General features: G+C 53.6%; 1 protein-coding gene across 2 annotated transcripts in view; it reads right to left on the bottom strand.

Annotated features, from left to right (window-relative positions):
* Positions 1 to 1,816: 1,816 nt before the first annotated feature.
* Positions 1,817 to 21,027, bottom strand: part of TSHZ1 (teashirt zinc finger homeobox 1) — a 78,087-nt gene continuing 58,876 nt past the window's right edge. For both annotated transcript variants that reach the window (XM_078435129.2, XM_060614097.3), the window contains one exon: positions 1,817 to 6,377. In XM_078435129.2, the coding sequence (XP_078291255.1) occupies positions 3,190 to 6,377 (3,188 nt within the window). In that variant the 3' untranslated portion in view covers positions 1,817 to 3,189. The remainder of the gene's footprint in view (positions 6,378 to 21,027) is intronic.

Raw genomic sequence — 21,027 nt, 5'->3', positions numbered from 1 at the left:
GGAGGGGATCTGAAGAATGCCCGTTTGCTCAGGGTGGCTACGCCCGTCCCTGTCCATCAGGGCTACCCCATCACTCAGCCCTACTCTAGTCCCCATCCCAGAGGAGATGCCCAGCCCTTCTCTGCCACACCCCCACCTGGGGACCTGGGGCGATCACCCCGGGGGGCAGATCAAAGGGGGTGCTGGAGAGCTGAGCCCCAGGCAAAGCCTCTCTGGTTACGAGCCCAAGTTCTGTGGATCACAAGCCAGGCGGCCTTGGGCAAGTCTCAGTGCCGAGCTGAGCTCTTCCTTTGCCAGCGAGGGTGGAAGGTACGGGACCCCAGGTACAGGTGTGAGGCGTGGATGAGGTAACTCGTGCGAAGCACTCACAATGGCCCCTGGCACCAGAAGGTGCTCCCTAAATGGAACCAGGATGGCTATCTTCATCACTAGCAGTGGTGACGAGAGAACCTAGCATTCCATCCACTGGTCTGTGACAACCAGGGTGGACGACAAGATAGCAACATGACCACGAATTAGAAAAAGGAAAACATGAAGAAAGGAAAGCCCGAGTTCTGTGCCCAAGCCCCAGCGGTCAGGATTCAAGCGCAAATAGCCTCCAAATGTCTTAGCGGCTGCCCGTGGGGACCAAACCCAGCAGACCCCACCCGGGCCTCTGACCCCCGCCCTTCACACACACCCCTGCACCCTCTTGGACTCCCACTACAGGATGAGTTCGCAGAATCACGAATTTGTGGGCCTGTGGTCAAACACCTAGGACCTTCAAAGGATTTTTATGCAAAGACGCCACCTCCTGCCATAGGCCTCATTGTTATTCTTCTCGGTCACCCCTTGAGCCCAAAGTACATAATCACCCAGTAAGTGAACTGAAATGTCTAAATGGCTGCAGCTCCTAAAGGACAGAGCCATTCACCAATGAAAAAAAGGCAGAAAAAAATGTAGCAAGCCTCCCTGGTGCTCTGGGCCTTGGCACGAAGACCACGCAAACATGGCGCCCTGACCGGCCCCCGCCTCCTCTCAGCGGAAACCCCGCCCTCCCCTCCGGCTGCCTCTGAACAGAGCCCGGCCTCCTAACCTTTCTCAGGATGGAATTTTCAAGAAAAGTTAAGCAAAAGGTAGTAGAAGCCGTCTCCCTGCTCATGTCAGTGAGTACTTCCGGCGAGAAGAGAGGCTGCGGGCCTGGACCTGTGATGTCCCGCTGCAGGCGGAAGCAGTGAGCCCCAGAGAGACGGCCGGGGGGTGGGCCTGGCGGCCTCCCCGGTGGAGCCCCTCGGTGCTCGGGGGGAACCTGCAGAACAACACCGGCCCCAAACGCTGGAGCACCGAGCAGCTCAGCTTCTAAAAACTGCATTTCCAAAAGTGCGGAAACCAGGCTTTCCTCTTTGGAGCAACACGAAACTAGTTCCGAGGCCCCCCAGGGTCGTTGCTGCTACAGCAAGACCGTCCCTTCCACCCCCCCACTGGCCCCAAGTCCCTGGATTCACACTAAGGATAACCGTAAACATTTTTAAATAGTCCGTGAGGATCCTCTGGATGAAGCAGCTCAGTCCACATATGTACAAAACAGTCACCACTCAGTGGCTGAACTCAGCAACCCGTGGCACCCGGTAGCGTTAAAAATTTTAATTATCATTTAAAAAAAAACAACAAAAAAAAACCACCGCAACACTTATCATCCGAATGAAGCGTGTCACCACACAAATCACGAAGTGACGACTCTGAATAGAATTTTTGTTGGTTGACTGCAGAAGCTATATACCTCTTGTTGCTAAAATAACATCTCAAAGGCAATATAATGACGACATGACAATCTATGTAAATCAAGAACTGCATGTGGGTTTTATTTTACATTTGAGAAAACAGTGGATTTAATTGTGTGAACCAAAATGTACTGTACAATATTAATGATAGAACATCAAAATGTATAATTAATAGTGCACTGCTCGCTTTGTTTTCATTTATTTATTTTTGTCTGATATACATGCATCTGGAAAGATGCGGGTGCCGGTAAAATTCCTCTATTTAAATCAAGCTGCAGGAACTAAATTTTATTCAAAAATTGTGGTTTTACATTATATACACAGAAATTTAATATAAAATGACAATATAAAAAGTTAAAAGAGAAAGCATACAGCCAGAAGGTACAAAGAAAGTGGAATAGATTAAAATGGTACGATAATGTAACATACAGGGGTTTTTAAGCGGATGCTGGCAATTTACAAGGAAAGGACTCCGTTTGCCCCATTTTTTTTTTTTCATTTACCAATGCAGCACGCTATAGAAAGGTCAGCTTATACCAAAGCTTACATTTGTAAATAACTATAAACCGCAGTATTTTACAGGAAAAAAGAAATAGCATTTTTACACATTTTTTAAATAATAGCTTGCATACTTTTTTGCCAAAAGTGGCATTTTTTTTTTTTTTTTCAGCATCCAGAGGGTTTGGGCAGAGTGGCAACTCGGGATGTTTGGGGTGGTGGTGGCGGTGGGTTTTTTTGTGTGGTTTGGTTTGTTTTGTTCTAAATGTGTAAAGCTGTGGCTTCCTAACCCCATGAGTCCTAGACACCTTTCTATCTTCCAACAGCTGCATGCATGTTTCCTTCACAAACCAGTTCTGCATATAAAAGCTCATTTTTTAATTATTAAATAAGTTTTGTGTCTGACACAGCTTTTGATCTGAATGAAATGCCTTGAAGCCTTTTTTTTCTTTCCTTTTTTTTTCTTTCTTTTCTTTTTTTTTTTTTTCTTTTTTTGAGTGAAAGGCACAGAAATGCAATTGCAGTCCTCAAAGGGTTAAACTTGACACTACTAGGTTCTATGACCTTTATTGTCATGGCAACTTCGTAATTTTAGGATGTCTTTTTGTCATTGTTATTTGTGTCTTTCTCGCCTGCTAAATAAATGTCTCTGAGTAGTGTGCCCCACTATTTCCTACAAAAGATAGCTTAACATCAAGAACAGATGTTGAAAATAAAGGTCAGACTTTGACTCACGGAAAAAGAAAAATAACATGCACAATCGGACAAAGAGCATATAAATATAACTACAAAATATGTGTAAGAAAAACCAAGGTCCAGACAGCCGGCTCGGCAACAAAGGGAAGGCTGATTTCGGAGGCTCAGCCGGGCCTAGTGCAGTACAAAGACGACATTTAGTGCAATGTGCCTCCGTCCCTTGCATACCTGGACGCTACTGTTTTTCCAACTCTGTCACATAGATCAGGTGGTCCTCCGGGGACTTGCCGTGGGTCTTACTAAGGTGCAGTTTGACTGCGTGCTTGCTCGCAAAAGTCCGGTTGCAAAGCTTGCATTGGAATGTGGAGCCCAGATCGTCCTCGGCGGCCCCTACCGGGCCCAAAGCCTTGTTGGCCAGGACTTTTGAAACGTTCTGCTGTTCTTGAATCTGATTTAGTGGCAGCTTGGAGAGATCCTTCAAGCTGAAGCCTAAGTGTGTTTCTAGGTGATTTATGTACGTAGACGCAGTTCTGAACTGAGAGGCACAATCGTTGCAAAAGAAAACAGGATGTCCTGTGTCCAGGTTCTTCAGGAACTTGGTACCCCCTGTCCTCCTCAGCTGGTACTTCACGTTGGCCAGCCAGTGGCTGATGGTGGTCATGGACAGCCCGGTGAACTTGGAGATGTGCACCCGCTCCTGGGGGCCCAGGTCCGCCATGATGTACTTCCCTTCCGGCGTCTCCCGCAGGCTCGAGGCAAACTGAGCCTGCAGGATGAGCAGGTGCTGGGGGTTCCAGTTGGACTGCCGCCCCTTCCTCTTGTGCACGGGCGACAGCTCGTCCAGCGCTTCCTCGAAGCTGCTGCCGTCGGCGTCCGACTTCTCTGACACGGTGGAGGGGGTGGAGGACTTGGGGGTGAGCCGGCCCGTGAGGTTTTTCACCATGTCCGAGATGTCCATGAGGGCGCTCTCCCGGAGAGGCGACGCCACGGCGTCGGCCGCGCCGGAGACCAGGGGCTTGCTCTTGGACTTGGTCAGGTCGATGGGCTGGTCGCTGTTCTCGTAGTAGTAGCGGTCGATGGCGTCGGCCTGCTTGGCGGGGGTGGCGGGGTAGACCGGCTTGTCCAGCATGCTGTTGCTGATCTTGTACAGCATGGCCAGCGGGTCCAGCGAGGGGCTCGCGGGCTTGGACACCTTGCCCAGGTGCGTGTTCATGATGGACTGCAGCGCGCTCAGCGGGTTGATGAAGGAGGGCTCGGGCGAGTGGTCCGTGATGATCCCCAGGTTATTACAGCCGTTGGTGACTTTGGCCCTGAGCGGCTCGGTGCCGTTTGGGGTGTGCGCGTCCGGCACGCCCTCCTTTTTGGCCTTCCCCGCCTCCGCCTCGGGGCCCTTCTTCTGCTGGACTTTGCCGCCGCTCTCCTCCGCTCGAGGGAAGTCCTTGTTCTCTTTGGCCACGGGGGACACGGCCTTGGCCGGGGAGCCCTTCTCCCGGTCGGCGGGCCTCTCCTCCTTCTTCACGCTGGCCTTGCCGGTGACCTTCTCCACCAGCTCCTCCATGGCCGACACGTTGCTCTTGTGCGGCGGGGGCGTGAGGCTCCCCGGGGAGTGCAGGAGCGCGCTGTGCTCCGACGACAGCGGCTTCACGCCCCCCGCGTAGGACGGCTGCATCTGCACGCTCTGCACGGCCGGCAGCGGCTTCACGGTGCCGGGCAGCTGGTAGGCCGCGTGGATGCTGGGGTAGCCGCCCCACGAGGGTGCGCCGTTCTGGGCTTTGCTGATGGCCGTGGACACCGTGTTCTCCAGGGACTTGAGGATGTCCACCCCGCCCTTGGGGCTGTCGTCCAGGTCCTCCTCGCGCAGGTACCGATACAGGGCGGTGGGCTCGAACTTCTCGGCCGCGTCCTGGCTCTCCTCCTTGACCTTCTTCTCCGCCTCGCCGGCCGCCGGCGCCTTCTCCCGCTCGGGCTCCTTCTTCTCCTCGGCGGGCGAGGACGCCGCGGGAGAGTCGGGCTGCTTCTTGACGTGGGAGGCGGGCAGCCGGGTGTGCGTGGTGGGCGGCAAAGGGATGGACTGGATCTTCTCTTCCACCACGGGGTCCAGCGCCAGCTGCTTCCCCTTCTTGGAGGCCGAGGTGGTCACCTTGAGGAAGTGGCCGGTGACCATCATGTGGGCAGTGAGCTGCTGCAGGGTGTCGTGGGAGCTGCCGCACTCCATGCACTTGAGGATCTGCGCCTTGCGGGCCTCGAACTGCCAGGTGTAGCTGGCGCCGTTCTGGTAGCCGTAGCGGTTGTTGGGCGTCACGTAGGGGTTGGCGGCCTTCTGGTCCTTGGCCGCCTCGCCCAGCGCCGCGTCGGCGGCCGGCCCCGCCGGCTCGGGAGAGCACGGCGACGCCAGGTCCTGCAGGGCGCGCTTCTTGGTGGAAGGGACCAGTTTGGCGATGGCTGGTACTGGCTCCTTCAGAGGCACTTTCTGGTAATGCTTGGTCTTGATCATGTGGACGCTCAGGTCCTGCAGCGACTCGAAGGAGTGGCCGCAGTACATGCACTTGAGCACCTTCTGCGCGTCCTCCTTGCCTTCCATCTCCATCAGCGAGCGCTTCCTGGGCTTGGACCACCGCTTGGTCTTCTCGGAGTCCTTGTCCCGGTTGTCGTCGCGGTAGTGCCCCGTCTCGTTCATGTGCACCGTCAGCTCCACCAGCGTGTCGTAGGCGGCGCTGCAGTCCCGGCAGCGGAACTTGCTGGCGCCCGTGAACACGGACCCGTAGAGCTTGTTGTTCTGCCTGTAGAGCTGCACGGTGCTGAAGAGGCTGGGCTCGGGGAGCAGCCCGTAGGAGGACGTCTGCTGCAGCGTCTTGGCCAGCGCGGCCTGGTGCCAGTCGTAGCCCGAGCCGCCGCTGCCTCCGGTGCCCGAGCCCGAGCCCGAGCCCGAGCCCGAGCTGGGGGTGCTCGCGGTGGTGCCCGTGGGCCCCGCCGTGCTGGTGGGGGGCGTGGGCGCGGGGGTGGAGCTCTCCTTCGGGCCCACATCGTTGCTGCTGGTGGTCGAACCGGACTTCTTCAAGTCCAAGGCGAGGCTGGACCAGCAGGACTCGGAGAACAGGTTGGCATACACAGCCTTGATCTGCGCCAAGCTGTCCTGGGGGTAGGAGACGCCGTCCGGGCCCTGCGGATCCTCTTTGCCCTCTCTGGAGGAAGAGCTCTTGAAATGGACCAGCTGGTCGCTGTTCTCACTGAAAGGGGACCCGTAGCCCGCGTCCTGATTCGTCGCGGTGCTGACCGGGGAGTTCTGGTAGCTCTGGGCTTCTTTGATCTCCGCCTCCTCGTTGCACACGTACTCGCCGTCCTGGACGTCCAGGGACAGCCCATCCTCCTCCACGGCTTCTTCATCTATCTCTGCTGCCTTTAGTTCTTCCTCGGGAACATAAGCTAGGAGAGAAAAATGAAACACGGTGAGGGGAAATCAATCATCTTCAAGGACGCGGCCTCCCCAGCAGTTAGATGGTCTTTAAAGAGAAGTTTCTCAGCCAAGCTCCCAGGCCACGCTTTACGGAAGCAGCCGCTTACGGCTCCGCGGCGGAACCCGGGTTTCACCCGGGACGACGTCCCCCCTCCCGAGTGAATACATTTGCGCCGAAGGGGCCTCTACTAAAGGGCCAGCAGCCGCCCCCTTCTTCGAGACGTCAGTGTGGCCGTCACAGCGGGGGCCGCAAGGGGAGCCTGGCCCCCTCCTCCCAGAGGCTCTTGCTTTTCCTAAGTGATGTGCGGGTCTGTTACGCCTTCCCATCGGGTGGGACCCGGCTGTCGGCTTTGAGGGCAACATATTCCACAGACAGGATCATATGGTTTCCATAAATAAAAAGCCTCCTCCGCGGCAAGCGATGAAAATACTCTCGGCCTCACTACAAAGAACCACATGTCGCGCCACCAGCCCCCTGCCTGGACAAAGCCGGCGTCACCCGCAGGGGGACCCCGGAGAGTGTGCCAAGCAGCATCGCCTACGGGAGTCTAAGGCGGAGACGACCCACATATCTGGTGACAGATGAATGGAGGAACACAATGTGTGTATATGCACACTGGAATATTATGCGGTCTTAAAGAGGAAGGAAATTCTGATACCCGCCGTCACGCGGACGAACCTGGAGGACGTCATGGTGAAGGGAGATTGGCCAGACACAAGAGGGCACGTACTGTCTGATTCCACTGATATGAAGCACCTATAACAAGTGGTCAAATTCACAGAGACAGAGGGTAGAAGGTGGTTTCCGGGGGCACAAGGGGGGAGGGGGGCTGGGGAGTTCGCGTTCCGCGGGGAGCGGAGTTTCGGCTTTTGGGAAGACAGAAAGTTCCGGAGACGGATGGTGGGGATGTGGCTGCCTGACAAGTGTGAATGCACTTAGTGCCACTGAAGCGTCCACTTAAAAATGGATTAAAACGTTCACTTTTACGCTATGAACCTTTTACCACAATAAACACATTTTGTTTACATGTTAACAAAGCCAGTGGAAATGCTACAACAGAGTGACTTCTTGGGCTGATGGCGTCATTTCCCAGAGGAAAGTACTGGATGCGGACAGACGTCACGTGAATGAGAAGGTTGGAGGGCACATAAATCATTAGATGAAACCTGATTTTTTTTTACCGCGGGACATTTTAAATCTTTAACATGTGACCTATCTCGTTAATTCTCAAGGGGAGCTAACTCTATGTACCACCTCTTATTTGACCAAAATACATTTATTTGTATTATTATTATTATTTTTTTTTTTTTTTTTTTTTTTTTAAGGAAACAACTAGCTGAATGAGTGCTCTGTCCACCTCTTGGGAAATTTGGGCTTAAGACATTTTCCAGGAGGCCCCTAGTAAAATGCACCGCTATGATGCGAGAGGGGTGTCTCATTAAATCTGATCACTCTTTATCACCTTATCAGAGCCCGATCCTCAGGGAACGTGGCATTGAGCACACGCGTTTGCAGGGACGGTTGATAGGAGAGACCGAGAACATCTCGGCTGCCCGAAGGGCGGACGCGGGGCGGGGGGGGGAGGGGGGGGTGGCAGGAAGTGACAGGACAGTGTCAGCACCTGCAGACAGAGGGCTTCGGGTTGGGGCAGCCACGCGCACTTCTGGGCATGTGCACACACAGGCACAGGGAACATGGCGGAATCGGTCACGTGGACCCTGCAGAATCCCTGCACGCACCAGACACCGTGGGCCATCCCGCACTGGGGCGGGGGGGGGGGGGGGGGGTGTGCTGGCATCGAGCAACCTGAGCCTAAGCGTTCACGTGTTTCACAGCTGAAGTTCACGCGAAGAGCGGTCCGCTAACAGACCCGGGCGCTACGGTGCCGTTAATGCTGTGCGGCCAGCAGGGAAAATAAGCAGTAGGGCAGGGGCTGAGGTTTACTACAGGCACGGGCCTCTGCACGGCGCTCAAGACAATCCTACACGGCCCTCCTGGGAAACGTAAACCTCATAAAACTGAAACAACAGCAACAACCCCTCCCCCAACCCCCAAGATTTCCAAGTTGGACGTCGCCTTCATTTGCTGTATAATTATTAAGGGTTGAGGACCATCCAGGGCTCTGAAGGTCTGAAGCTCCAACCCCGGCCAAGGGTCCTAGTTTATGAAGCCTCGTCACCTGGGCCCCAAGGTCCACCCCTGTGGGTTCTGATGGGGACGTCTAAGACCACGAAGCAGTCCGGGCGGGGCAGAGTCCGTTTGAAGATGCGGGCCCCAAGTCCCGCAGCTGCTGGCCTGATTCTAAGCTGTCCCAAAGCAGCCCCAGGGGCACCCCTGTAGGTGGCTGAACACACCAGGGTCCGTGGCAGGCAGCTGCCTCATGGACCCGGTCTGTCCTCTTTGAGGAAACTAGGATTCACGCCCTAGCAACTAATGAAAACTAATTTCGGGGCGCCTGGGTGGCTCAGTTGGTTGAGCGTGCAACCTCGGCTCAGGTCGTGGTCTCAGAGTTCATGAGTTCGAGCCCCGCCTCCGGCTCTGTGCTGACTGACGGCTCAGAGCCTGGAGCTGCTTCGGATTCTGTGTCTCCCTCTCTCTCTGTCCCTCCCCCACTCACGACCTGTCTCTCTCTGTCTCTCAAAACTAAAATAAACGTAAAAAAGATTTTTTTTAATAAATAAATAAATAAATGAAACTAATTGCAAGGAAAGGTTTCATCTGAACCAGTTTGGCTCGGCCTGGGAGGCCCATCACCGTGGGTCTGCTCCCTGGATCACCAAGTCAGCTGGTCTGTCTCCATCCCTGGACGGAAGCAAAGCCACCCCCTGCCTACCCCCGGGCTGGCACCCAGCAGCATGTCCTGAATAAATAAATGACTTCCGTCCCAGGTCTGCAAACCCAGAAATGGGAGATGTCCCATAACACCGCTACGGTTCATTCAGCACCCCCTGGTCCCCACAGCAGACCCATTCTGGGTCTGGAATGGTATAGACACAAGGAGGCTGGCACCTGCCTGCTCCCTCGGGCACAGGTTTCATCCCCTTCCCCGGGCACCCCCGCCCCTCGACGGCGTGCAGTATCCGGGGGCCACACTCCATCCCAGGTCGTCCTCCTCCTCGGGCAGTCCAGTCTACACTGGGAAGTTCCTGGGTTGAGCTCAAATGAGTTCCGCTGACAACTCCACATGCCCCCAAAGCAGCAATTGTCAGGTAGAACCACACAGAACAAACCCCAGCCTCTTCCACAAGGAAACCCTCCCAAGGTATCATTTCTGAGTGAGCCCTTCCCTCGGCTGGGACACCCACGTCCGCTGTTCTCCAGGAAGCGGGTGTTGGGGAGGGGGGATCCCTAATGTGCCCACCCTCCTGGAGCTCACGGGAAGGGAGCCCCAGCATGCACTAAGGGGAAACCCGGGATCCTACCCGCTCTCCCTGCCCCGGGCTCAGCATGCCCACCTTCCCAGCATCCCTGTGGGGAGGCAGTTTCAAGGTCCCTCCTGCCCCAGCCGCAGCCCTGGGGACGGCACACGCTGACCCTGCTTTCCCCGGACGAGGGCACCGGCTGCCTCCAGCCACCCCCTCCCGTTGGTCCTGCCAACTGGACGGCGGTCTCTTTCAGGGGATGCCACCTGTTCCGTGAGTCCCCCCAGCGCACATGTCTAGGACCACCGAATCGATGCCCCCCCCCCCCCGCCCCCCGGACAGACCCGCTGGCCACAGGCCCTGACAGGGGCGGTACGTGAAGGCTGGGCTTGCACGTCTGCAGAGTGAGCTGTGTCTGGCACACAGAAGGAGCTCCAATTGCTGCCACATGAATTTGTCACGGTGTGAGTGTTCCAGACCCTCCCAAGTCAATTATGTGCAAACAAAACGTTCCTCCTGCCCCCTCCCCAAGTAACAGCGCGCTCACCCCCGAATTAGGACCCCCCCTAAACCACCTGTTACTGAACCACCCCAAACAAAACAAGTCACCCACTCCGGAGACACAGCCCTTGTCCCTGTTCTCAAGCCCGGCATCCAGCGCTGCCCCCGACCTCAGCAATCCGGACCCCACGCCAACCACCTGCCGCTGCAGCAGCCTTCCAGCCAGGCCACCCCGCTTCGTCCCGCAGCCCGGGGACCCCGCTCTCGCCATCCCGGAGTTAAAATCTCCATTAAAGTCATGTCCTACACGGGGGCGGGGTGGGTACAAATCCCCACGTGGGCCCCTCCTCCTGCCACGCGTCCAGCCCCGGGTGGGACCCGGGCCCAGACAGTGCCTCCCCGGACCTCGTGAACACTTATCCTCACGGGGAGGCTCAGATGTCGCCTCCGTCGTGACGCCCCTCATAATCCCTGCCAGAACCCACTGTTCCCCGAAGAACTGAGAGATGTTTACTCGCCTGTCCTCTTAGTGAAACCTCAACTTTCAGCCCGCGGGCCCCGCTGGGAGGGGCGTGTCCACACTATCACCTCGCCGCACCCCACGAGCCCTCAAGGCAGCATCACTGAGATGCCTGCTTTGCAGATGGGGAAACCGAGTCTCTGAGAAGCTGACCAACTCCCGCAAGGTCACGCGGGGAAGAAACAATGCGGCATTCAAATCTGGGTCACCTGACACCCGGCCACCTCAGAACGAAGCTGCTCTCCTTCGTCAGCGTCCCAGTGCCAGTGAGCACGTCCAGTAACTGCTCTGAGCAGGACCGACCCCAAGTATTCCGTAGGGAGTATCAGAGCACCTCTTCTGTGCCCGTCGTGGGGTGTGACCGACAGAGTCGCAGCCAAAGAAGTCAGATGTCTGAAATGCTGACACCCTTAGGCCACGTAATTGTACTTGGGGACGGACAGCCACGAACACGATACGAAACACAGAAAAGGCTTTCTGCACAAAGATGTCCTTTGTATATTATTCCATACACAATCTGCCACGCTCTGAATCTCCAACAATAAAAGGTAATTAAGTGATTTGTAGCTGATCCCCACGATGCACAATTATTCAAACATTAAAAAGTGTCTTGGGGCCCCGGGGTGGCTCAGTCGGTTAAGCGTCTGACTTCAGCTCAGGTCATGAGCTCATGGTTCGTGGGTCCGATCCCTGCATCAGGCTCTGTACTGACAGCTCAGAGCCTGGAGCCTGCTTCAGATTCTGTGTGTCCCTCTCTCCCTCTGCCCCTCCCCTGCTCATGCTCTGTCTCTCTCTCTCAAAAATAAATAAATGTTAAAAAATTTAAAAAAAAAATAAAGGGGCACCAGGTGGCTCAGTCAGTTAAGCATCCGACTTCAGCTCAGGTCATGATCTCGTGGTTCGTGGGTTCGAGCCCCGCATCAGGCTCCCTGCTGACAGCTCAGAGCCCGGAGCCTGCTTCGGATTCTGGGTCTCCCTCTCTCTCTGCCCCTCCCCCGCTCACACTCTGTCTCTCTCAGTCTCTCTCTTCTCTCTCTCAAAAATAAACATTTAAAAAATAAATTTTTAAGTGTCTTTAATGACATGGAGAGTCATTAAGTGCAAACAGCAAAGGACAAAACTGTATACACAGTACAAGGGAAAACTTCTTTTCAAAGAATGTAAATAGTGGGTTTTTTTCTAGATAAAGAATATATGGGTTATGTTGAGTGGCGTGGCTCTTGATAAATATCTCTACCTTCAAAACCTTCTTCTGTGTTTTCACCTCAACAAACAAGGATTAGCCATCCCTCTCTGTTCCTGGAATGAAACAGCAGCAGCAAACCTTCCGTGAGCACCTGGCAGCCGGGAGCCAGACCCCGGGACCAGGGGTTCCAGGAAGGGCAGGGCCCAGCCTGGGGAGAGAAATGTGCAAAGGCCTTTGTTAATTGTTACTTTTCAAAAAATTTTAACAAGTAGAAGGGGGCAGGCACGTGAGGGGTGCAGGCGGTATCTGGGTTCTGGTAGGAGGGATGCCAGTGGCCAGGACCATCTTCCACACCCCCCCACCGCGTGTCCCTGTCCCACCTTCTCCTGGAGGGGGGCTGCAGGTCCCAAGGAGGGGCCTAGGCGGCGGGCCTCCCCAGCAGCCCTCAGCCCTCCAGCTCGGCGGTCATCACACTGCAGGACCTCAGCCTTCGGCCCGCATGTTCTCTGTCCCATTCTAGAACGTTAAGGTTACACTCTACCACTGGCTCGTCCAGCATCCCAGTCCTGATAAGTTGATATTCCCTGCTATGACACTCTTCTTCCGTTGCTCTAGCCCGTTGACCTATTCCCTGAAGGAGTTAACTTTCCAACGCTAACGTATGTGGAGCCCGAGGAAGCGTGGACCCAGAGGGGCAGCTGGGGGCCGCCTGCCCTGTGCCCGCATCGTGACACCCTGCGGACCCCAGAGGTGTTTTCCTGCTCCGCCCTAGGATAGGACAGTAAAATTAGCTTGTGGAGAGAACACGTCCCCTTGAGCAGGTAATCTGCATTCTAGTGGCCCTCCAGTCAAACCACAGGTAGGGGCGCTCATGGTCACCTGAGAACACAGACGACGGGATGGCCATAGTGTTAACAGGGGCGAGGGATTCAATGGCCACAAAGACGAAGGTGTGAGGGAGCCCATGGAATGTTCCAGAGTGATTCTGTGAGCCATCAGCCAGCCTCCTTTACCCCTCTGCCCTCCATTCCAAGAGCTGAGTGGGCTCCAAGGCCCCAGCACTAACGGTAACAATAGACACAGTAACAATTACCAGGGCATCACCCCCTGCATGCCCACCAACGGCCAGCACCCACCAGCACTTGACCCCTGATCTTCCAATCCTCTCCATCTAACTGCTGGGCAGCTGATGAATGGGCCTTCCTGAGGCTCCCCCAGGGTCAGGGCTGGGCTCCAACCCTCCCCGCCTCGCCTACAGACCTGCCCTTTAAAAGCAATGCTCGAGCCCCACCCCCCAACGGCTCCTGCCTTCCAAATCTGGGCTCAGGCCAAGGCCACTCACATCCCAGGGTCAGAGCCGTCAGAGTGCTCTAAAACCTACTGAGTTTCATGTAAGAGTTTGAACCTGAGGAGGACGAGAAGGCTGGATCTTGCAGGACAGGGTTGTCCTGAAGACGGAAATTCTCAGACCACACCTACCCCACGGGGCCTGAAAAGACCAACTGAACATCGGGCTTCAGCATTGGGCAGGGAAGGAGGCCTTTGGTTTTGCCACGTCTCTAGCAGGACGAATGGGCTAAACTACTTTTCAAGACAAGGCTCCCTGAGCCACATCTATGACACACGGCAGGTGCACAGAGGACCCTAGGTGTGTACAGGGGTGACTGAAGGATGAGTGCCCCAGGCAGCCTGAACCTGGAGGCCGGGGTAAGTGGGTACGGGTGACATTCTAGCTGCTCATCTCTACAGGGTCCAGGCCAATGAGGCCACCATTGTGGACAGACCGCCATCATTATCGCGACAGGAGGACAGATGTGGGGAAGGGACAGAGTGATGAGGCACCTCGGAAGCAGCCCCAGCCCACTCACCTATGGACAGTGCGGCCCCCACACACTCACCCACTTGTCAGGACCTCAGTTTCCCCAAACCGCATTCATGGCAACTACTGGTGTCTTTGGGGGGGAAGGGGTTCTAGGAAGCACTCATGGACACGGCAGCCGTGATCATCGCGCCCGAGTCTGTGCCTGTGGGTCCCGCCGCCTCCGCCTCAGGTCCTGCGGAGGCAAAGCAAACTAGCAAATGTGCACAGAGGGACCGTCCCCCTACGCTGGGCCTAAGAGGCACCCCTGCTTAGTCTCGTGCCTCTCAAGCTGTCACTAACCTCTGAACAATCGGAACAAAATAAGGGTCTGTCCCACTGAGAGCCGACCCATTACTGGCCTTCATCGTTGGGTAGATGGTGCACTTACCGATCAGACTCCAAATTCACACCAGGGGATTATTCGGGAAGTGCGGTCTTTAACTTCCGCGTTTTCCAGGCCCCTCTGTCTGCCCTTCAGCAGTCTCCCTGACGGCTACTCCTTCCAGAGGAAGAAAGGGGGGTGGGGGCTCGAAGGGAGCAGAAGGGGGCTCCTGATTAGCAGCTCTTCCCGAGGCCGGTGCAGGATGCGGGGGGCGGCAGTGGTGGGTGGGTGGGGGGGCAAATGAACAATAATCAGTCTGGGAGACTTTGCTGTTTATCCAAGGTCTTTCCCTCCTTAGCGCGCATAATCGAGAGTTGGCTGTGAATGAGGAAAATGGATATTTAAAAGTGACAACTATCAAACACAGGTCTCATCCCTGCTTGGTTACGGGCTTCCAGTAAATACCAAACTTTGCTATCGTATTGCCACCTGGTGAAACTATACAATCCTACCAAATTACACGTCTATCTACATCCAACTAGGTTTTAGACCGGCAAATGTGATATCCATGAGCAGATGGCCATTATATCAAAATACATTTACTCCAAGGGGCCAATTCACAAACGGGTCTCACACACACCTACGTGATAAATGTACAGCTGCAATTCATCGTGGAGTCTTGCAAAACACACTTTCTTCCAAATTTATAATTGATCACTTGTAAAGTTACTTCACCTCTGTTACGAGCAGAGCAGGTGGTTTTGATGAAAGGTAGAATACGCTGGGAAATAAAAAATGCAGAGAAAGCAGATATAGGTAAGAGCTCGTTCCTTCCTACTCTGAAACGGACACTAAAGTACAAGCAGGATACGTGTTAATTTACGAACATACGTTCTGATTTTTCGCAGGAAGATACTCTGCCAAGCAAAGCTGAAACACCACTTCTGCTCTCATGTGATAGGAGCAAAAATTTTTCTATCACTCTGGCAGATTTTAATTGCCTGGTACCAATCATTAACGTACTGGTCTGCAAAACCATCTGATTTATACCAGAATTGTTTCTTTATTTAAAACCTGCTAGAAGCCATTTTTAAGAACTGCAGAGTCCGTAAATAGAATGGCCTGTCATTTGTATCCAACTCGTCATTCTAATTAGGAATCCACAGGTAACTTCCTTCACTATCATTTCTTCTTTCCTCACCGTCCCTGAATGCAATTCGAGTTCAAAGAGGAAGAAGAAACCCCCTTTTAAGGCTCCTCCCAGCCTCCCAGTGGCACGCCAGGTCTCAGCCTTCCATCCAGAGTCACAATAACGGCATAACACAAAGTAGGGCTTAGACCTGATTAACGAGACTGCAAACCTTCACCAGTTTTCAGTGATGTCAGGAAGGAAAAATGCACGAGAACCTTGCAAAATTAGAAGAGAACTTAAAATGATGCACGAAGAGCAGGAAGTCAGTAATTCTTCCACGATCCTGGGAAAACACACACCTTTCGCCACCACTGGCCAATAGGTTCACAAACTGTGCTAACGTTCCCTTGGTCCATCGCCAACAGGTGCACACCCAGTGCCAGGCAGGGGGGATCCCAGGCTTCCAGTCACTGCCTCCGCACCGCAGAAGGACGACGCCGCTCTCTGGCAGTCGGACCAGCCTGGGCTTACAAACCCAACATCCGCAAGCCATGCCCAGAACGCTGGGTTCCAACCTGGTACGATCTGACCACCGACACCAGAAAAGACTTCCATCAGATAGGGTCAGGTTCATCCTCACGGATGACGTCTGCAAGTCAGGAGGGGAGACTCGTACATGGAATCTCTCCCCAAGCGGCCGAAACCAACAAAGACGTGTAAGTCAGCTCAAGCACCTGTTGGTTCTCGGACTATCCGCCATCTACACAAGAGCTGGCATGGCGAACCAACAGCGAACGTGACATCTGGTCACTTTGCAGCATTGCACGTGGTGCGCCCTACAGTTCCTCAACCAAGTTTTCTGCCACCGAGTCAACTCCCGCAGACCTTCGCTCCTCAGGGGTGTCGGAACACGGAAGTGACACGCGATGGAGAGCAAGGGCTCCACGGTCTCTGAACCCCACCCAGGGCTCATGTCTCGGGAGCGTGTCCGTTTCGAACCCAGCGTCTTATTCTCGCAAAGGCACAGGATGAGACAGGAGAAACAGGAGCTTCAGCTTTTGGGGGATGGAGGCACGGAGGTCATCAGGTGCGGGGACACACAAGGACTTGCGGACATGGGTGACAGGAGGACTTTTAACAGAAAGCTAGGGGAGTTTTTCTCCTTAAGTCTGCTATGGCCAGATGCAAATGATGTGCCCCTGTGATTCGCCACCACAGCATCCTGCTGCAATATCCCACGTGAGAATTTCCACACTTGATTGGAAGCTTAACACAAGGTCACACAGCACCCAACTTCCTGGAAAACCCCTTAATGACCACAGTGGTGACTGGAGCAAAGGGACATCCACACGGCCACGACAGAAAGCATCCTTCTCTCATTACAACAGTTGGGTTTGTTTCTACTGTTACCATTTAGTTCTCACAACTGCCTTCCTAGATGCCTTCGAAATTTTTCTTACCGAGGCAGAGAGAGACTGACTCATAAAAAGTGCCGAGTTCAGGCAATTATTTGCCATCACCTTTTGTTTTCACTGCAAGCTACAACTTTCTGAAGATCTATACGGGTACAGATGTGCCAAAATACAGTCTTTGCGGAAACTGTTATTTCTAGTGACGAAACTGCGAGAACAATGCACTTCGCCAGGTGAATGAGTGTGATTTCTTGGCCTACGAGACTTTTATGCGAGCAGCTACTGCTTCACAGGAAACAGAGTCAGCTCCACGTCACTGCGTTTTCGCCACGAAAACCCCCACCCTCAGCGCCGCTCCCTCCCCTGCGCCTTCACCCCCCACCCCGCGGAAATCTGATGAATGACTAAGCTTGGGAACGGTAACCGCAGTATAAAACTCTCCTCTCACGATCACTTGCAGAAACAAGTGACATTTCTCCCCGTCAAATGAAACAAAGACTCCAAACCATCCTCTGCCACTTCTTTTTGTGTAAAAACGGCCTTGCCATCATCCCCCCGCCCCCCGCCGCCCCTTCCCGAGCCCCGGCACGTGGTGTGGAGTGTGCCGGTCTGTGCACACGCGGTGGGTCCCGCGGTGCCTGGGAGAACACGCCCAGCAGTGGAACGGAACGTCGGAACGAGCACACGGCGGCACCTGTGAGGCAGGAGAGACGATGCCGCCAGCCCACGTGTGTGCGCGTGCGTGCCTGCACCTGTGTCTGTGTGCAGGTGTGTGCAGGTGTGTGCATGCGTGTGCGCGAGCGTGCGCCTGGGTCAATGGATAAAAGCTGCACGGGCCTCTTCATTCCCCAAATGGGAATGAAACACCCAGATCCTATGGTTAGATTTCACTTAAAAAGGAAATTAAATCTTGCTAATATTTTTTGTCATAAAATGGGCCTTCTGGATGCCAGTGTGTCCCTAAAGACGTGCTGTCATCTTAAGCAACACGAAATCCTGTGCATTCTAATGCAAGTGGACATAAGGCAATGTATACGGCCCCTGTTAGAGTTTAATCTGATGTCAACAATGTGCGCCCTGACGGCTGAAAATGTAAAAATACACACGCATTGTCCGAAAAGATATTTTCATCTCGAACCGTAATTATACACTGAGGCACAAACATCTTATCTTTGGCAAATGAGATAAAAACGATATCTCTCAAATTGTAGCCCAACATTCCAAGAAACATCTTTGTTTCTTTGAAGGAAACACAACTTGCTCTATTCCACGGTCATTTTAAGGATGGTGGGAAGGGACAGCTGTATTTGTTTCTTAAGGGCTAAACGGAGTGAAGTTCCAAATTCCCTCGAGTCTTAATACCACTGGCTGTGAGCAATTAGGTTTGTAGCCCCTCAGCCCGCCCCTTCATCTCTACCCCAATTACGCACTACGGAAAGGTGTTCTCCAGAACCGCCCCGCGCTCTATTCCACAGGAGACGAACGCTCCAGGACTCTGCCTCCTCGCTCTCCCTGCCCCTCTGGAAGATGAACCCAACTGGGGGTGCCTCATTTGGAAGAGCTGAAACAACGATAGAAGGCAGGCTTTGCCTTGAACCTGGCTTGCTTTCTAAAAGTCAGCTCCAAATCTGTGCTTTGGATTATAGCGGGTTACTCAGAATGCCCGCTCTCACGACGTGCAAGCACCCACCCGTATCCGTTCCTACTTGGTGGCAAAACATCCCGATATAAAGCGAAGGATGTGTTCTTTCAATAAACGATGCTCAGCTCTTGCCACGCCCCCAGATGCAGCTATCTGGAGTCATTCTGGTGTTGGCATTTCATATAACAGGCTAGCTGACTACTGTTTCCACCTTGAGCCCACTTGGATTTTAAGTAATGTCATCTAACTTGGAGGGAGGTAGTGATCCTGGCAAACACAGCATACACATTCAGCATTTTAGTATGAAAATACATTGAATAATCCACATTCACATTACTTGAATTGACAAGGACATTACGGGACACTTGGCACAACTGGGTTTTTTTCTCTTCCTGGAAGACTTCATGCTTTCTCTAGACGCAGAGTAACGTGCATGGGGCACCGTGAAGAGGAAGGGAGGGCCGACTCTTACGAAATGTGAAACAGCACCAACAACTCAAATAAAATGGCTTCTTCACATGGCCGCCTGAGGATGCACAGTCACTTTCTAGGCAAAGAGAAAACCACTCAAAAAGCAGGTCATTTACACTGACAGAGAAATGAAGAAAACACAGTCCCTTTGAGGGTTTGAGATCAGGCTCCAAGAGGCAGCGCAAGACCACCCTTGGGTTTCGGCGGACGAAGACCACCCCTGCTGGCCGTCCGACAGAGAGGGCGAAGGGGCCCCGGCCCTGCTCGCCCCCCCTCGGCCCCTCGGAGCGGAGCCGGGTCATGAGCAGAGGCGGGCGTGGGGGCCAGGCTGCCTTGTGCCTCGCGGCGCTTCGGCAACTGCGATCTCCGAGATTTCCTTGCCCTTCCTCTTCCATCTGACGCACTATCCACGCGGGCATTCTCATTAGGCCTCCACCACCAAAGGGAGTGGAAATGAACCAGCCCAGGCCCCTCCCCGCTCCGCTCTGTCGAGATGATTTCATCGAAATGTTCATTTTCATCCCTGCCGGCAACATTAGAATGGAAGTATTTAACCTGTTTCCATTACTTATACAAATTACCATTCTGGGGTAGGACAGATGTTAGAATCACGCCGCATAACTGGCTTCCATACATTCTTTACAGGAAGCGTGGGGAGACGGAACGCCGCTGGATCGGATCATCCAGGCTCAAGAAGGTTCTGTTACCAGATTCATTAACTTTGCACATCAGCATTTCACCTGCTTTCTTCATGAAAATTCCCAGGCTAGTTGGGCTCATTTAATTTGGAGAAGGAACCCTTTGTCAGCGATGATGTTTTGATCAGGTGCGCTACGAGAGTGGGGAGGGGCGAGGCGGGGGGGGGGGGGCGGGGGGGGGAGGAGGTGGGGAGAAACAAGAGTGGGGAGAGGGAAACAACCTTGTCGAAAATGTTACCTTTCCAACACGAATGATGAAAGAGAAGTCAGTTAAAGACGCTGGTACTCAAAGATGGCTGTCACTTCACATAGACACTGGCACAACTCACCTAGACAGGTGACACTTTGGTGGAAGCAAAATCCTGCTGCATTATTGAGCACACCGGGGAGGGGGTGCAGGCAGACTGCAGGCCCGGGGTGCCTGGGGCACCCAGAGAAGTGAATTCGGCAGGTGAAGGGATTTCACTCTTCATCTGCATCCTTAAGTGGAGCTGGAGATAGTCCCCTGGCTAAACGGATGGAAAAGGTACCAGAGTCACAGTCTAGGTGCGAGCCCCGTGCATTCTTGACATCACATCTCCCCGAGATCCGAAGCAGAGGCTGGAACGATGCTCCATGTAATTGGGGGGGGGGGGGGCGGGGGGGACTCAGGGCCCTTGAACTCGTCGTTACTTTCCTTTTCAGAAATTTACCGTAAATAGCAATTCCTAGTCGGTCTGAGGACACTTCCTCTCCGATCTCTGGCAAAGGTCGTGCGTGGTGCCCTGAGTCCGCCCAGAGACCACACCTCTCGGTGCCTTGGCTGCAGGTGGGATTCTTGGAGAACACACAAGCTTCGACAATTTCTAGGAAAAGGTTTTAAGATAAAAGATTCGCTCGTGGTGCAACAAAACAAATTCTATTCCAGCTGTTCCCACAGGACCGCCTTTCTCACTAAGAGCAGCTAAATAAAGGAAACTCAACTCCTGACTTTGTAGTTCCCATGTTTCTCTCTTCCTCTCTGTCTCTGTTGGTTCTGTTGATGAAACCGCTTGGAAAGAAGTGCTGGGCATGTTGAAGTTATTGAGAAAAGAAAGGGGAACGAAAATATCCAGAGGGAGAAAGAAAGGCAGCAGGTAGCTATGGGAGAGGACTCCAAGTGGAAATTAGCAAAGCCAAGTCACGTGCAGAAAAAAAGGATGTTGACCGCTAACAGTTCTCAAATACCCACAACATAGCTTGAAAAGAAAAAAGTACGCACATATGCATGCATTCTCCGTAGAAAGGGAGAGAGCCCGCCATGATCACCAGAAGGCTTTTTTTTTTTTTTTTTTTTTTCCGTGACAACACTGAAATCCGGTCTCAGATAGGAATAAAATAGATTCTGAGATAATGATCCACCTAGATAGGGAGCATGACTTTTTTCAGCACACCAGAAATTTATTTGGGAGGATTAATAATATACTATTATTTTGAAAGAACTGATTTGCTTGTTCTTGGGTAAACATTTCGTACCCACAGACTATCTCCTC

Source organism: Panthera onca, chromosome D3 (assembly GCF_046562875.1).
Source record: "Panthera onca isolate mPanOnc1 chromosome D3, mPanOnc1 haplotype 2, whole genome shotgun sequence".
NCBI classification, from domain to species: Eukaryota; Metazoa; Chordata; class Mammalia; order Carnivora; family Felidae; genus Panthera; species Panthera onca.
Note: the sequence above shows the minus strand (reverse complement) of the source record. Positions and strands in the feature narration are given on the sequence as shown.